This window comes from Quercus lobata, chromosome 12 (genome assembly GCF_001633185.2).
Source record: "Quercus lobata isolate SW786 chromosome 12, ValleyOak3.0 Primary Assembly, whole genome shotgun sequence".
Taxonomy (NCBI): Eukaryota; Viridiplantae; Streptophyta; class Magnoliopsida; order Fagales; family Fagaceae; genus Quercus; species Quercus lobata.
In genome coordinates this window covers 42,859,870-42,877,605 of record NC_044915.1, presented here as the reverse complement: position 1 = coordinate 42,877,605, position 17,736 = coordinate 42,859,870, and the positions used below count along the sequence as shown (strand labels likewise).

The 17,736-nt window shown below is 33.6% G+C and overlaps 2 protein-coding genes across 2 annotated transcripts; both read right to left on the bottom strand.

Annotated features, from left to right (window-relative positions):
* Positions 1–371: 371 nt before the first annotated feature.
* On the bottom strand, positions 372–2,688 carry LOC115972617 (probable WRKY transcription factor 21). The gene is made up of 3 exons (XM_031092948.1): positions 1,708–2,688; positions 1,472–1,597; positions 372–851 (listed from the first exon to the last, which is right to left on the bottom strand). The coding sequence occupies exons 1-3, from the start codon at positions 2,478–2,480 to the stop codon at positions 707–709; spliced, it is 1,044 nt and encodes a 347-aa protein (XP_030948808.1). The 5' UTR covers positions 2,481–2,688; the 3' UTR covers positions 372–706.
* Positions 2,689–13,147: 10,459 nt separating this feature from the next.
* Positions 13,148–17,233, bottom strand: LOC115971941 (signal recognition particle 9 kDa protein-like). Its single transcript, XM_031092059.1, has 4 exons — positions 17,025–17,233; positions 16,743–16,811; positions 13,951–14,044; positions 13,148–13,421 (listed from the first exon to the last, which is right to left on the bottom strand). The coding sequence occupies exons 1-4, from the start codon at positions 17,094–17,096 to the stop codon at positions 13,345–13,347; spliced, it is 312 nt and encodes a 103-aa protein (XP_030947919.1). The 5' UTR covers positions 17,097–17,233; the 3' UTR covers positions 13,148–13,344.
* Between the last annotated feature and the right edge of the window lie 503 nt (positions 17,234–17,736).

The window sequence follows — 17,736 nt, the reverse complement described above, 5'->3', positions numbered from 1 at the left end:
AGTGACAAACCGAAGATGTTGACAAAGATTCTCATGGCCAGACGCTTAAGCCGACAAGTCACCAGGATCGATCCTTTGGAATAATCAAAGGTTAAAACTTTGTTTTGATGCATCGACCAAAATGTACGTGAATATAATGCTGCACATTCACATTACATAAAATTCCACCTCCTAGTTGGTTTTTTCTATCCCTTCTAAGAGTGATCTTGTAGTAATAGAAGATGCAAAACACTACCATTCACAACTACTAATGCTACTCGAACATAAAGTATCCACACTGCGACGAATTTAAACCCACAACAATAAACTAGCATGCCAATGTGAAGGAGAACCAATATCTAACACCAAAAACCTCAAGAAAATAGTCATCAAATCAAGAATTCCCAATTTAGAGGCAATTCATTCATTTAGAAAACCTAAACTGTTTAAACCATTGCTTACTAAAACAGATGAAAGAGTTCTTACAATTGAAACCCCCCCAATTTTACAGAATTCTTCAGTTTTGCACTGGGCTTCATTCCCACTTTGCCAATTAAGCTTAAAATGCTTGGAGCCAAACACTCCAAAGCCAAAAAAAAAAACTGCTCCAAGTATATCCACGGTCAAAAGATGCAAAATATGTACAGGAGCATTCCAAGCCAACCATACATAAGGATTTGGTAAATTGAACAGCGGGGCTTGACCTTGGTGAAGCTCTCCATGCCATTCATGTGGTTGTAGACTGTGATGGTAACCTGGGGTGGTTATGCTCGCCTTCATAGGTAACAATGAGCATGGAAGGCTCTTCCAAGCACCTCTCAACATGCTTCCTTGCAGGACAACCTCTCATGCTGCTACATTTGTAGTATCCCCTGCATAAGTTTAGAAAAGGCTTCTCAGTTTCTTAGGTTCAACAGCACCTACAAGCATTACTTGTAATGTAGCTAAAAACAATAATTGTAAGTTTGAAAACATTTCTATCTGAAAAAAAAAATTGTAAGGAAGTAATCTGTGAACAAACATCTGCAGCAGGCATTCAGATTCCAACTAGAAGAGCCAAAGTTAACTTCTTGTGAACAAACAGGGGAGACATTAGTAAAATCTTTCAAGGTCCTAGAATTAAGTGTTTTTCTTTCCATTGATGTATCTAAACCAATCACTTGATAAAATACAAATTTATGGGCTGTGCTTATTGAATTTTTTATTTCGGCAAGTAGACCGTGCTTACTGCATTTTAGTTGAGACTAGCGAACATTACATCCTAGAAAACCATACAACGGCCAACCATGTAGCGTTCTTCTAAGTTCCACTGCAATTGCTTCCCAAGACAAAGATAGGAAAGAAACAACAACAATAACACTAATATCCTGAATGCAAATGTAATTGTTGAATGGCACAGAAAATTTACAAAATTAAATGTCAGAACTTGAGAGAAGAATGCATGCATCACAGACAGTGTAGTTCCATATAAAGATTCAGAAATTAGATATACCTAGGGTGAGGAGAACCCTTGATTGGCTTCTGCCCATACTTCCTCCAGGAGTAATCATCAGGAGGTATATCTGCCAGCTTGTTACTGATTGCAGGTACCTTAATTGATCTCTTCACCCTATGTTTCCTGCCACCATAGTTAACCAATTAAGCAAAATCCATTATAACAACTTAATCCTCTCTCATTACAACGCAAGAGACAAAATTGCAAGCTAGAAGGTCCAAGACAAGTCTAACCTCTTCTTTGAGCAGTGACATCTACCAGAGCTCCCACATTTGACACTCCCATCGTCTCCCCTGCCAGAACACTTTCTCTTATGCTGTTGTGAATTCTGATCCGAAGAGTGTGGTGCCCCAATCAAATGGAAAGCACTTCCATGAGATCCATCCAAGTTAGCCACACTTCCATCTATACTCAAGGAGGAAATAAAAGACCTAGTGGATGACATGGTTGGAGTACAACTAGAGCTATCAAAATTCAGATTAATGCCACTATTGTTCCTGCGGTACATCATTTCCGCTTGGTGTTTCATCTGTTGCTGCTGAAGCAATAACCTTTGTTGTTGTTGCTGCTGTTGCTGGAGGAAATGATATTGGTGTGCTGATGGTGTCAGTTGGAGAGGACCTTTTCCATTAGAGCTCAATTCCAAAGAAGGGCTTCCCAAACACAACGTACTTTTAACATTCGAACCCATATCTTGAATTGGGTTTTCAGAAAAGCTAGACTGAAGAAATTGCAGATTTTTGGGTTGGTGGTCTGTTCTACAAAGTGGGCTCTCTAAGAAGATGCTATGGGGAAAAGGGATTTGGACTTTGTTAGGCATCCTGACTCTCGCATGACCAACTCTAGAATTGAGAATAGAAACAACTTTCTTGAACCTTGACACAGCCTCCCCAGTCTCAACCATTAAATTCCTACACTGAACCTGATCTTGGGGCTGAGATAAAAGGTTTAGAACTCTATGGCTGCTCTCTACGGCCGCTTTGTTAGCTTCTTCAACGTCCTCCATACTAACTCCCAACCCAAAACCAAAAAACAAAGCAAAAACCCTAAATACCCAAACCCCAAAAACTTAACAAAAGCATGCCATAACAGACCCCAAAATTTTCAAATACTAAAAACTAGTTGAACAATAGATGCATGACCATCCATATAAGATAAGACAAAGACCCAGATAGTCAAAATCCTATTTTTCGCAGAAAGAAAGGCCCAAGTTTGAGTTTTTTCATTTAAATTTCAGGAATTGCAGCACATCAAAAGCTTTTAATTTTGCAAAGCAAAGGAGACTCAGAATACCTTGATCAACTGGTCAGTGAAATTTGAATTAAAAAAAAAAAGGAAAAAAAAAAAGAAAATGAAAAGAACAAGATGGATGTTAAAGCTTGTAAAAACTATTTCCAAAAAGGAAAGAAAGAGAAATCGATCAAATTTGGAGTAAAAAAGCAGGAAAAGGAACCAAAAGAACAGACCTTGTTGGACTTGGACAGGGTGGTTCAAGCCCTAGATTCTTCTTCAATGGGGTTTTGAGATTGAGAAAGGTGTGAAAGAGAAGACTTTGCTTCGCTTAAGAATTCACACAATGAGAAGAAAACAAAGCTCTCAACTTTCTCTTGAACAATATTTTAATATTTATCTAGAGAGAGAGAGAGAGAGAAAACAGCAAGTATTCAAGAGAGAGAAAGAAAGAGAAGGAGCATTTTTTTGTTTTAAATAAAAAAAGGAGTGCTAGAGAGAATTGAAACTGCCGTCTCTGTCACAGATTTGAAGGCGGGTCCCACGCAAAGACCTTTGTTATACTCTTTTTCTTTCCCTAATTTCAGCCTTTAATTTTATTTTTATTGTTTGTTTTAGTTTTATAATTAATAAGTCTTCTATCTCTCAACTTCAGCTTTACGACTTCCACGAAAACTGTGTGCTTGGTAAGTTTGTCTTTGCTGTCAATAGGGTGTGTTTAGAGTTGGACTTACCATATACACATATGTTTGTTGTGATTTCTTACACCTGTACCACTACTCCTGCTACACCCCCCACAACTTGTACTGAGCATGTGAATTCAAACACTGTTTTAATATTCTTTCTAATTTTTTCCCTTTTATCATTATGATTTTCTGAGCTTTTTCTTCTTTCAAATATTACCTAAAATGAGTGTCTGTTTCATTGACCTCCTATATTTTAGGTTTATGACAAACCAAACCTTCTATTACTTGATTATTTTATTTGATGTGCACATAATTTTGTTTACATCATTAGTAATTTTGAATCATTATCATGTGCATGGTGAATGATTTAATCCGTAAATTTTTTTATGAACAATATTAAGACACTGTTTTCCATTTCCCCCCTCCCCTTTGAGTATCAAATAAAAATATTAAGACACTGTTTAATTTCTGAAAAACCTATATACTTGGATCCTTTTTTTTTTCTTGAGAATGTATATACTTGGATCTTAATTGTTTATAACTTAGAAGTCCAAAAAATTAGATTAACACTATGTGCTAAAGTAAAAATCCCATATTTTTAATTATACTCTTCCTATGCGTAAATTTTATTAGATATCAGTGACATTTTTCTACAGTTTTATTACATATGCATAGTTTCACAACTTGTATAGATGATATATTGTGATTGATGTAATATTACTTCTAAATGAAATTATTGCATCTTATGTGAGAGGCGAGTCTAGTTCACCGGTTATATAGAAATTTTTTTATACTTTCACAAGACTCTCCATTGTCACATGTTTCCGTTACACACCAATTATAGCTTATTACCTCATGAAGGAGTGAAAAAACGCATGCAAAAGTGTATCACATAGATTTTCTCTTAAAATGGAAAAGTATTCAATACTCTAGGCATAACACTCTCTCTTTTCACATGAATGGTGATTCTTGTCCTAAATTTTATTAACGAAACCAACTATTATGTAAAAGGAGTGAACATTACTCCCGGACTTGGAAAACTAAATAATTACACTTTTAATTATTTTTATTGGTCTTATTTTAAAAATCAAACTTTTTAAGTAAATGTGATTAAAACATTTCTTTTAAAAAATAATATAATTATTTTCTCTAGTTTAACATGTACAACTATCATATGATTCATATCAGCTAGGGTTGGTCATACGAGTTATGCTTGATCTGTCTGATCCAAAGGGTGATGGATAATGTCAAACATAATGGCTGGTCGAAATGATTGGGTGGATGTTGGGTTTTGTAGATTTTCACCCAACCAACTTAACCAGATCAACAAAATGAAACCAACACACCCCCCCCCCCCCCCCCCCCCCTCTCATCAAACGATTAAACTCCTCTCTTTTTTTGTACACATCCTCTCTATAGGATGTTTAGATTACATCAACTCTTATAAGATCAAATTTCATATTTGAATATAATTTTTTTTTTTTTCATTTCTGGCATTCTCTCTCTTGTGTTTTTCCCCCCTTTTTCTTTCCACACTTATGTAAAAGTTTTTACAAAATTTTTATATTTATATATGTTTTCTTTTTATTAAACGTTGGAGTGTTTTCTTCTTCTTTTTTGTCTATAGAGATATGTTTTAGTATTCCCAAAACTTGCCTGAGATTTGACCATTAACTGGAATGCAATGTAAATAGTTTCATTCAATTTGTAGATCAGCAAACAAATAAGAGGATTTTCCACTTAAAAGAATCGGGTTAAATATCATTTTGATTGACAACATAACCAAAGAATATGACTAGTAATAATTCATTAGGAGACCCATTTTGTTAAGGCAAAAAGATAATTTTTTAGGATTTTTTTTTATTTTTTATTTTTTGTGTGTGTGTGTGTGGAATTCAATAGTTATCATGATGGGTTTGATGATCCCTTAAAGCAAAGTGATTTACAATAATCATAAACCTTTGCCATCATATATTACACCAAAAAGGAAAAGTTAACGGACTTAGAAAATATATATATACTTTTTAAAAGATAGAATTTCTACTCTAATTTAATTTAAGTGTATATGTGTGTAAAACTCCCTCCTAGAGATTTGAACCTCGATCTTTGTTCCCTACACCCCACAAGCACTTATACTTATGGAGTGACCAGCGCACTAAGTTATAAAAATATAAAAAGTAGTTAATTGTTTTGACGAAAATAATGTCAAATTTTTTATAAAATAATTTATTAATAATGACATTGAAAAGTCAAGAAGACCCAACTGTTGTCACATGGGATGAGGGAAAAAGAGCCTAATACTTGGGAAAAAGAAAAAAAGACAACAGAAAATAAAGTGAAAAGACAAAAAGAGAGAGAGGCCAAAAAAAGCAATAAACTGGAGGACTTTGTTTTTAGTTTGGTTTCAACTTTCAAGTGTTTTTTTTTTTCTCACTATAGTCTGTCTATATGCGCGGGTAAAAATAAAATGCTTATTATTATTATTATTATTATTATTTTTTGGGTTAAGAATTATTATTATTATTATTATTATTAATAATATGGAATATGGATATAGGAGGGTGAGCTTAATATCAAACTGTCCGCCTGCCTGATTCAAATAAATAAATATCATTAGATTCTCAAAAAAAAAAATATATATATATATATCATCAGCCGGACCCGACCCCACAACGGTCCTCCTCAGAGAGAGAGAGAGAGAGAGAATCCCAATATAGCCGTTGCAACAATCAACGAATGCGATAATGACACGTGTAAATTAACGAGCTAAAAGTCTGACACGTGCCCCAAGGTTTTGTTGTTTGACTGCTGCCACCAGTACTGCCCTTGAAGTCTCTGATAGTTATAATAATGAATTTGCTATATATCTTCTTTGCGCTGTGGGAACACTTTGTTACTGTTACTGTTACTGTTACTGTTACTGTTAGTTCGGTGACTGACAAGGCCTGGTCCCACTGGGTCCCATCCTAGTTGACTTTTTGCTCTCTCTCTCTCTCTAAACTTTACCGTTTAATTATGCTTAGGCTTAGCATTCGCGATGAGGAATTCATTTCCCTTAATTAAAATTAAATATATAATGCAGCAATTTGGAGTTATCCCTAATTTAGGCTACAAAATTGGAGGATAGATAGAGGCATATATATTATTAAATTGTAGTACCTGACAGCTTTTTGCGTGACAATAATGCCCTCATAAAATAAAATAAAATGTATGAACAACAGTAAAGTTTTGTGTGCGTCCGAAGTCGTGGCTCTTTGTTGGAAGATTACAACATTGGATTTGGAGTTTGGCGAGCGTGCACACTTTATTTGACATCATTACCATCATCCTTATACTCATAAATATTACTCCTACTGCTGCTGCTGCTTGGCAACAAAAACACATATACTATAGTAGTGAATTTATCTAGAACTAGGAGTCATAAACATTAACATATATATATAAGGCATGATCATCATAATTGCAGCTAAGACTTATCAAAACAATAGTATTAATAATTGCAGCGAAGAGCTCTCCCAATATTATACTCTTTTTTTTTTATGACATACCTAACCTAATACTAAATTGAATGCCGATTTATAAGTCATAACATTTAAAATGTTCTTCTCTTATTTACATGAGTTTAATTAATTTAACAGAATGCACTTTTAACAAATTGTCCAATAACAGTTTTATATAAATGCTAATGAATATATGCGTGTTAATAAATTAATTTGACTTCTATAAAATTTTTTGCTTTTCTTTTTAACATGATTCTCAATTTGATGCTATCTCTTATATCCAATATCATAATAGATTTGGTGCTTTCTTAACTTCACTTTTGTCTCAAGATTATAATGTAACACTATATATAGTACTGTATGTATAGTTTGATATCATATTAAACTAGATTTATAAAGTAGAATTCGATTCCTTAATTGCATTAATCGGAACCGTGATGTAGAGTCCAACTATTTATTATATAAACAAAGAACAATTGATTATTGTTTTAATTTTTAATTTTTTTTTTTTTTGAGGGGGGTGTTTTAAAGAGTAAATATGGTAAAATTAATCTTACAATATTACTAGGGGTGCCCAACCCGGACCCAACTCGACTTAGTCGGGTGGATTAAAATATGACCTGAAACCGACCCGGACGACTTGGCCGGATTTTTCGGTTTGGGTCTTGTCGGTTTCGAGTTATATTGGGTCGGTTTCGGTTTTCATCGCCAGGGCCGATTTTGGCCGGATCCAGCGAGATCTGGCTGAAATCTGGCCGGATCTGTCGAGATCTGGCCTAGATTTCGTCGGATAACGTCGAGATCTCGTCGTATTTGGTCTGGTGTGCTAAATATTTCGCCGGAAACGTTAAAGGTATTGGAGATTTGGTTTGGGTTGCTTAATATTTCGCCGAAAACATTTAAAGGTATTTGAGATTGGTTTGGGTTGCGTAATATTTCGCCAGAAACGTTAAAGGTATCGGTTCGGGTTGAGTTTCACGGGTTTTGAAATGCAAAACCGCCAACCGACCTGCCTGGGGTCAAGTTTGACAGTTTGGAACCCGCGTCCGACCCTTGGAGTCGTCGGATCGGGTGGCGGCGGGTTGGACTCGGGCGGGTTGGTCGGGTTGAGCGGGTCACCAGGTCTCCTGGATACCCTAAATATTACACACCATTACAAAGAAAGATAAAATTTAGCTACAAAATTAGTTGTAACCTTAGGTTACAACCTTACTTAATATCTTTTTCTTGGAGGCGAATTTTGACAAATCCATCATTGAATGACATCTTTTTCTTCTATTCTCTATGCTTGAAAATTTTCTAGAAAATTAAAGATCAATAGCTATATCATCAATAAATTTTTTAAATTGCAATTTTTTGTAGTTTAAAATTATGCATAGAAAATAAACTTATAGATCATATAGTAAATAATATCCAATTGATACAAAATTTGACATGTGTATTAAGAGCGTAAAGAACATGAAATTCAACAGTTAGATTTTCAAAATATGGTAATGTTTCAACTTTGTCCTACAAAGAATGCAACTATATTATACGAATTCGCTACCAATATAGTTATCAAAATCATACCATGTGCCCTTGGAAAATAGGTTTCAATTAACAGGTGCCCTTGGAAAATGAATCATTTTAAAAAAGTTTTAATACTAATTTTATAGAAAATAAAAAAATTGCTTAAAGAAAGAATTTCTAAAAATATTTTTTAAATCAATACCCTTAGAGTATCAATTAACTTTACCCGATAAAATAAGCTTGTATTCAATTTAAGCATAAGTATGCAAGTATATCAAATATTAAAATTAATAATATTTTTCTATCTTTTAATCTAAATATAGAATTGGATGATTTTTTATATTAAAATTACTTAAAGTAATAGGACTCTTGAATTGATATTTTCGTTACTTGTTGATACAGTAGTTTAAAAGAAAATGATTTGAAAGATGATAAATTAAAGTGTAAAATTGATGGAAAAATTGTTGTTTATTCTAAAGAACTTAACATTAAAAAACTGGACATATTTAATTAAACTGTGCTTTTCTGTATTTGTCAAAAAAATCAACAGTCTTGTTTGGGTTTGTTAATATATATTAAAATAATAAATCTGGTATTTCTTTATAAAGCCTCCTGAAAAACTTCGCCCTCTTATTATGCAAAAGGATCAAAATGATATGTTAAATTAAACTAATTAATGCTGATATTGTGCAACTTCAAAGCGATAAACGAATAGTATAATAGCAAAAGAAACCGTTAATTTGTTGTTGAAAGTCATAATTAATAAACTGAGGTATTGTATTTTCCTTTCTTAATTTCTCTAAACTCTATCCCATACCTATTCTTCCACGAGACGAGGTAGGTTCTATGAACTATGAACTATGAACATGCATGCTATATATATTAAAAATATGGAACAAAACGAAAAGACAAACCAGGGACCTTTTCTGGACGGTAAAATTTGACTATTTGGTCAAAGTTTGGATTAATGTTCTTTGAAACAATAATCCATATATATGTCACACCTATATTATTGCAGAAATTTCAACATCAATAGCTAGTAAAGAAGCCAAAATTTCTAACATTGTCGAGGTGACAAAGATCATGCCTCCTTACCAAACTTGTCTAGCTACTATTCACAACTTTATATCAAATTCTATTATATATATATGGAGCTTAGTATTTAGGACATGGACCCAAGACAGTTGTCCATGATTAGAATCAAGCTGATTTATTAATTAATTGGAGCTGTTGGATTAAGATCCAAAGGTCAAGTTGGATCTTTTATATATAGTACGTAGATACTGGATAGATCTTTTTTTTTTTTTTTTTGAATCTTATTCGAATGGCTCAAGTTGGTTAATCTTTCTTTGTGTCAAAAGCACTTACCGAACTCATTGACAAAGTTGTTCCAACATTTTTAGCATGTGCATTGACCTCTCTGAAAATTATATCATGTTTATTGTTGGGGAAGAAAAATGCAGACAGGGCTATATGTTGTTAACCGATAACCATTGTCTCCACATGCCACCCAAAATGTTTTCAATATGTACTGTTTCTCCATCTGGATTATTGAATACCTCTTGTCTCAGTCATGTAGAATTTGTGGTATTTCGATTGGACGTTGCAATTTCAATTTTTTTTTCTTTCTATTATACTGAAAAAACAAATCATGGTACATTTTACTATACAAACTAGGATAAGGAGTTTAGGCCACAAATATTCTATAAACCAATATATGATGCCTACAACTAGTGAAAGTTTTTTTTTATCAATAATATCAACTTTTATTCCTATAACAACTCAATAAGTGAATATCATATATAAGTTAGTGAGTCAAATTATGACAAAAATGACATAAAATAAAATTATACAACATTTAGTCATTGAGTTGTTACATGGATGAGTTAATATAATTGTTATAAGAAATATTTTGTATCATAGATACATCATTATATTTCACATTAGGATGAATAAAGCCAAAAAAAAAAAAAAAAACACAGAATTTTCAGCAGTAAGATACATATATGCATTACATAATTATGTGTGTTTGTATTTTTCGAAAAGTAATAGGAGGGTTGTAAAGGAGAAGAGATATCAGTTTGTACTCATATGCAAGATTTCAATGACACAATAAAGTCCAAATTAATTAATTGAGAACTATTTGGTTTGTCCATATGAAATAAAGGATAACTTTATTGGAGTTTATTCTTTTTTTCCAGCGCAGATTATACACATCCTTATTCTAAAATAAAAAGAATTCACTACACTCATTGACATGGCAGCTTTATTTATTCCTTCTTTTGTTTTTAAAAAGGCTATATATGTCTGCACATTTAAGATGATCAGAAATATATAATTTTGAGGAGCAGGAACATATTGGATTGTCTAACGTTATGTTGAAGCTAGCTAGCTACCTCCATAGCATAGGGGTGGATGGGGTGGCATATTCTGTTCATTACTCTATTCTTTTAATTTTAAAACCAATGCTCTCTTCTTCTTTTTTCAAATCAATCATATTTTTCCTTCCTCTTTGTATTCCTTTTTTTTTTCTTGAGGAATCTCCAACAGTGTATAGTTGAGCTTTATTTTTCACTTTTTTGCCCTGATTTTCACCCTTCTTGCCGGGTTAAGGAATTAATAAGTAATTAAACCCTCCAGCCCACATGTCCATAGTCATAGTCAATAGTCATAGATGAGTGTCCACAACGGCAAAAGGAATCAAAAATCTAACTCTATTTAAGTTTATTCTATTTATTTTGTTAAAATTAAAAAAAAAATTGCTAAAAATACTATAAATAAAAATAAAAATTAACTAAAATAATACAATAAAATTCATAGATAATATCAAAAAATACCATAAAACTTATAAATAATAATAAAAAATAAATTAAATAGTAAGATAAACTGTATTTTTAATTTAGAGTTAAAAATACCCTTAAACATAAAAGAGAATATGGTGCAGCTGCTTGATGCCAAGATAGCTATGGAGCTCCCTGCACCTGGTAACCCCACCCATGCCTCGGAACGTACCGCCCATTCATAAAGAAGACAATGCACTTTGTCCTTGCTCTCGTTTGCCCACTATAAAACATTCTCTCCATCTCTTTCTCTCTTTTTATCTTTTTCATTTGAAGAATATTTTTCTTAGAGCTTTTTGTTTTCACTTTTTCAGTTATCTTTCTTAGCGCAAAAATAAAAAGGGAGTAGAATTCACAAGCTTTTTATGTCACATGGAATTAGTACTTTACTTTTTAATGGCCTGATAAAGCAAAAGAAAAGCAAAAGTAACTGCTTCGGGATCTGTTTGGACATATATATCATGCTTTTGAGGTACGGCCATGATTTATATTATTTAGGACTACAACAATGGTAAAACATGTTTACGTTTGGTTTTGGGCCCTTTATCTTTATCTACACTGCTCACACAGACTTGCCCTGAAATCTTTGAGATTTTTAATTTTAAATAAATAAAATTGTCTCATCTCCCACCAAAATCTACTGCTTTGTCTAGCAGTCATGGATTTTGATGGATTCAATGACTTTATGTTCAATCTAAAATGGCTACACGTTATACAAGAGGAATATATGTTAGTGTACCAAATTGGCAGAAATCCCATATGATATGCTAGTCCAAATATGGTTCTGATTTTTTTCGAGTTTTAACTAAACACAAAGAAAGATTATTTCTTTATAATCTTTCCTTCCACTTTGCCCGATTACTATAAAGATGCCCTTGTTATTTCAATAATTATTTTCTATCTCTATTCTCATTGGCAGAAGTATAGTAGGTAAGCATGCCTCATCATCCATATCACGTGGAACGCTGACGCGTAAGCCCATATAAAAAACTTTCCGTCATTCTGGCCATGTTTCCATATTTTCTTACCTACCTAAAAATGCACGCTATCAAACACATTAAAATGCACTAGCACTAGGAAATGAAATTATCAGGTAACACCCCAGTGCACACTTTTTACCTGGCACGTCAATGGTTTTAAAACACTCCCATTTGCAAGACCAAGAATCGTTCTCCAACAACAGGTTCTGTTCTTCGACCAAGCAAAATTCACGTTTCGAGCCGGGTCTTTGGAGTCCTAGTCTTTTTTACCCATGTAATGCAATAAACTAGAAATTAAATGTCTTTGAAAGGCTACAAGTGAATCTTTTACCAATCTCTCAAAATCGATTCCATCAGAGTTCGAGACCTTTTACAACCAGGACAGCAAAATCTCAATAAGTGTGAATTGGTCAGAGAACTACATAAACATACACTTGCATATACATCTAATTTTTTCCGTAACCCATTATTGCCAATAATGGCATCACCAAGATTGCGTTCCTCTTACTAGTGGAGCACAAGAGACTGACACGGGGGAGAGGGATACCCTACTTTGTTCTGTTCAAGTTGCCAATGCCAGGCCATCTGAAACATCCTATTCACTACTCTAGCCATGCCAATTTAGTTTTGGATTTTTTGATATTGATAAGATTTTTTGTACACCACATATTGAATAATGGGAAACTGGAAAATATTTATTATCAGAAATATCTTAATTAATGAAAGCTTAAAAAGATTGCGCATTTTATTCATGTTGAAACTACCAGATTGAAGAAGCATGAATCATAGTAAAAGAAACTAGAACAACTGGAAGAGATGTTAGACATGGTGGCAAGTGGTAGCGAATTGATGCCAAAATGCCAACCATAAACCTGGCAATTGATTCAGAAAGCTTGAAACAAGAAATTAAATGACTGCACAAGAACCCGAATACGCAAAGTGAAAAGCATCAATAATCCTGTATGATCAAACAATCATTAGGGGAGAGAAGCATCTATTAAATCCCCCAGGAAAATTTCATTTTACCATGGCTTTAACAAATTTTCAGAACAGTAGATTTTGCAAATCATCCATGATATCAACTAAAATTTGTCCAAAAACCTATATGTCTAGTAGCAAACAAATTTATTGTTTTCTTCCTCTTCCCTTCTTGGTTGGCTGTGCATCTATTTGTTCCTTCCCAGTAACTTCTGCTACATCCGCTGCACAATGAGGAAGCAGAACAGGTTTTAGTTAGTACAACTTGTGATCACAAACCATAATCAAAATCAATGATATACTGGGGAACCAGAATAACACGTTCAAAATGTCGTCCACACGAGCACTAATTTGCAGTTTTAAACTAACAGAAGCTGCTTCAACTGTTTGTACTGTTCCAGAACATTATGGAACTTTACAAGAATGTGCATGGACATCCCATGGGGGAAAATTGTATATGTAAACAATTGCATTTTGCAGAGCATTTGAAACCAGTTTCTCTACTTTGAGTTAATTATTACAAAAAAAAAAAATATTAGGGAAAGATTTAAATGTCATAAAACATATACTGGTTAATGTTTTGATAACTCACAATGATACATCAATTTTGTAATTCCATTTCTAAATTTTTATGTTCAACTGTTACTTCCACAGAATGCCCCAATGCACCATAAATTTCATAAAGAAGCTTAAAATAAGATTATACCATCAGGTTTATTGAAAAAAGGATGAAGAAGAAGAAGAAGATAATACCTTCAGGACCCCGAGCCATCAAAGTGAAGAAAATGTTGTTAAGCTTCTCCATCTTCTTAGCATCCTGTGCCTGGTCTGTCTTAAACTTGAGACACTGGTGAAAAAACAAAAGAACCCATTGTATGAGTAACCGGTTACTAAATAAAAAGATAAATTTCTGATAACAGGAATGTTCAACAATATGAGTGAAACACAGGTTCTCCTCAAATCCAGGACTATATCATGTGTGCAAAAACATTCCAAATCCAATATCTAGCACTAAGTCGACTAAATCCAGGTTTATGATGCATATGCTTCAAATAATGCATATGACATAAATTTTTTCTTTTTTGATAATTCGATAGAGAGGGGTTGGGGGGATTTGAATCTTGGACATCTCCATTAGAAAGACCAAAAGGTGCCAGTTGAGTTACAAGGCTCGTGGCTTAAAATTTACCTTCACAACATAAGCAAGCATAGGTTATTTTCTTCTGACACCTCAGAATCCGGAAAACCTCCCAAAATATATATTGGACAAAATTTACAGCCACAACCAATTTTCAATTCCCAGACAGCTATCAAGATTCATCAAGAAAAGAGAAAGAAAGATGTCCTCTAACCTCCCAGCACTATATATTGGACAAAAATTCCGACCCAAAATCTACTCTCAATTCCCAGACAGCTATCAAGATGTTATACTGCTTAAAAAAATCAGTACCCAGAAATGATAGATCTAGGAACCATGAACACGGGTACGACACAAGCAATTTCAAAAAAATTATAATATGACACGGAGGGTACGATGAGCCAAATGAAGCATCCATGCTTCCTAGTGATAGATCAGTTGTCCAAAGTTATAAAGAAGTGACGCACGAGTTGATAAGCTTTCTAAACTAGATATTCAATAACAAAGGTGATACTTTAAAAAGGATAACTCATTTTAATGTCATCCTATTTATTTATTTTTTTGGATAGATGGATTTATTTATATTTTAAATGACTTTCATCTAAAAATCTACATGAGTTTTCTTGACATATATTCTTTTTGATAATTCAATAGAAGGTGCCAGTTGAGCTACAAGGCTCTTGGCATTTTCTTGACATATACTCATCCAATCATTCTTCTAAGCTTCTAAGAAAGTTGTGCTCCTAAGCAAAAACAGTTGTGCATTTTGACACCATTAAACATGAAGACTGTCAAGCAAGGTACAAATAAGAAAATTATAGCAAACAAACATGAAATTGGGCACTACCAAAGAACCACCAAACATACATCACATTTTTCTTGTGAGAAACACATTAAAAGGTCTCAATATTAGCTTAGTTAGGGATTCCGATATTTAGAGAATGACTAATTCAAGGTTTACCACTTGAGCATACTAGTAAGCTCTAGCTCAAATGGCATCTCCTCAACTTGTAAAAACAATGTGGAGGGTGAGATCTTGGGTTCAAAATTCAACTGATGCATCTATAACTTACCAATAAAAAAAAATTATGAAACTGGTCAGTTTTTTGGATGTTTTTCCACTCTATCACTCAGGTTTGACATTCCTTGAGCACAAGACTCCAAATAACAAAGACTAACTGTCCCTAAAGCTAACTCTATAGGTTGATTGTACAAACACCATGTTATTCTGCGTAGTACAAACTGATAATCAGCTGAGCCTTCTCAACACAAACCAATTATGACCATATCCAAACAATAATCCTTTTTCCCATCAACTCTTTAGTAACTGATCACATTACAAAGTATTTACAAAGCAATCTTGAAATTAATGCTGCACTTCTCAAATAAAAACCAATCATACTGTTTATCCTCTGTCACTTAATTGGATTGAATTTAAAATCTAAACCAACTTGTGATACTATTTCCAACTCACTCTCACAATTACCATGCTTGGATGAAAAGGGAAGACTTTAAGGTTCTAAACTACCTGATCTATAAAATCATGCCATTGAACACTAGCCCCATTTTATTTTAATAAGTAAATATTGCATGAATTAAATGAAAGTAATGTAACATTCCAGTAATAACTAGCTCTAAAATTCCAAAGGTGATATATTCATTGAAGCCTTCCACTCTCACTCAAGCAGGGGAAGAGAGTACTCTCTAATCTAGTCAGAAGAGAATCTCTAGAAAGTCCCTTCTGTTGCATGAATCAGTTATCAAGTCAATCTCCATGCCTTAAACTCCAACTGTATTGAATCTCTAACAAGTGCAAAGCACTACTCAAGAGACTCCTGACTAGACAGTGACAATTATCAATCACCAATTCAACTCCATTCCTCTCTCTAGATATATTTTATTGTTCTAACCCTTTTTACATCAAAAAGGAAGTTAAAAAACACACAAAACGTGTAGCTATGTCACAGTGTTGAATTTGAGATCAACAAACACATACACAAATCGTGTGGTAACCTAAGTCATGGTGTTGAATTTGAGATCAAGCATCAGACTCCACTCCCATTGTCTGTTGCTTTGGACACCACTGAACCCCCAAAGCACCCCTAATTGTTTTACACCCTAAATAGACAATAAGATTCCCTAATTGAACCTAAAATCTAGCAGTTGATTCAACATATATAGAATTCCGATCTTTGCTAGTGAAAGCAAGCCATAGATTGAAACTAAAAATCATAGCATTCATAACTAAATAATTGTTGCAAGAAATAATATGTTTTTTAGTCACTCATATGGGTACAATAAAACCAAACACATAAATATCATTTGAATCACAGTAAGCTAAAACAATAGTGATACTTGATCTAAAATAACACATAAATAAATTAATAATAAAAGAAAGAAGTCAAACCTCTCGATTATCAGTGACCTTGAGAACCAATTTACCGTCGCAGTGCCGATACTTCATCACATACCGCGTCTACATACCCCAATTTTCCAAAAAAGAATTAGATTAACTATATCAGTCAAACCCTAAATTATATGATTTCGTTTTAAAAATAAAATCCAAGCGTTGGCTTACTATGCAGAGTTATCCATAAAAATAGAATAATACTGTTGTTTATCAGGTTTTCCTACAATTTTCTTGGGAAACAAACAGAAGGTGGAAGGAAGAAAGAAAGAAAAAACATACAGAATCGGGATCGGCACGGAACAACTGTACGGATCGCTCGACGAACTCGTCCCAAGAGGTAATGTATACCATTGCGCCCGCTAAAACAGAGAGACTGAGAAATCCAAACAATTTGCAGACTTTTTGGGGTTTAGCAATGGCGCTATGTATAGGGTGCTGTCCTTTGAAGCGTGAACCTTGGGTGAAAAAGTGTTCACCAAGTATTTCTTATCACGGCAGTAACTTGTCGATGCAACATGTATAATGGCGCCTTATCAAATCGCTTTTTTCTTTTTCTTTTTTAAACGCCTACTGACCGAAAGCATTTGTTACATCTAATCTAATCTAGTCTTTAGATGCTACAAACGGAAAAGTCGCCATTATAGTTAGTACTACAAAAAAAAAATAAAAACGACGTCGCTGTTTGAAGTGCTATAAGGGGAATGGTTTGTGCAATTTCTCATCTAATCACTAAAAATAAAAACAGGTATGATTAAGATTTTTTAGACCCATAAAAAAAAGTCAATTTTTACTCAGACATGTTAAAATGTCAACTCAAGTTGACGCACATTAGCACATGTTACAATTTAGGTATGATAATGGGGTAGAGTCCGGTTGGAAATGTTCAGTCTCCTTTTAAGAGCAATGTCGATTTAATGCATTTTCGGAACTAAGTTGACAACTTTAAATTGAGCTTTTTCTTATATTTTACATATTAACTAAATAATATTTG

Coding starts and splice junctions, on each gene's coding strand:
- LOC115972617 (XM_031092948.1), bottom strand. CDS start 2,480: ATGGAGGACGTTGAAGAAGCTAACAAAGCGGCCGTAGAGAGCAGCCAT. Junction 1,598..1,707: donor TGTCACTGCTCAAAGAAGAG/GTTAGACTTGTC, acceptor CTATGGTGGCAG/GAAACATAGGGTGAAGAGAT. Junction 852..1,471: donor AAGGGTTCTCCTCACCCTAG/GTATATCTAATT, acceptor AAACTTATGCAG/GGGATACTACAAATGTAGCA.
- LOC115971941 (XM_031092059.1), bottom strand. CDS start 17,096: ATGGTATACATTACCTCTTGGGACGAGTTCGTCGAGCGATCCGTACAG. Junction 14,045..16,742: donor AGGTCACTGATAATCGAGAG/GTTTGACTTCTT, acceptor TTTTTTCACCAG/TGTCTCAAGTTTAAGACAGA. Junction 13,422..13,950: donor GATGGCTCGGGGTCCTGAAG/GTATTATCTTCT, acceptor CTCATTGTGCAG/CGGATGTAGCAGAAGTTACT.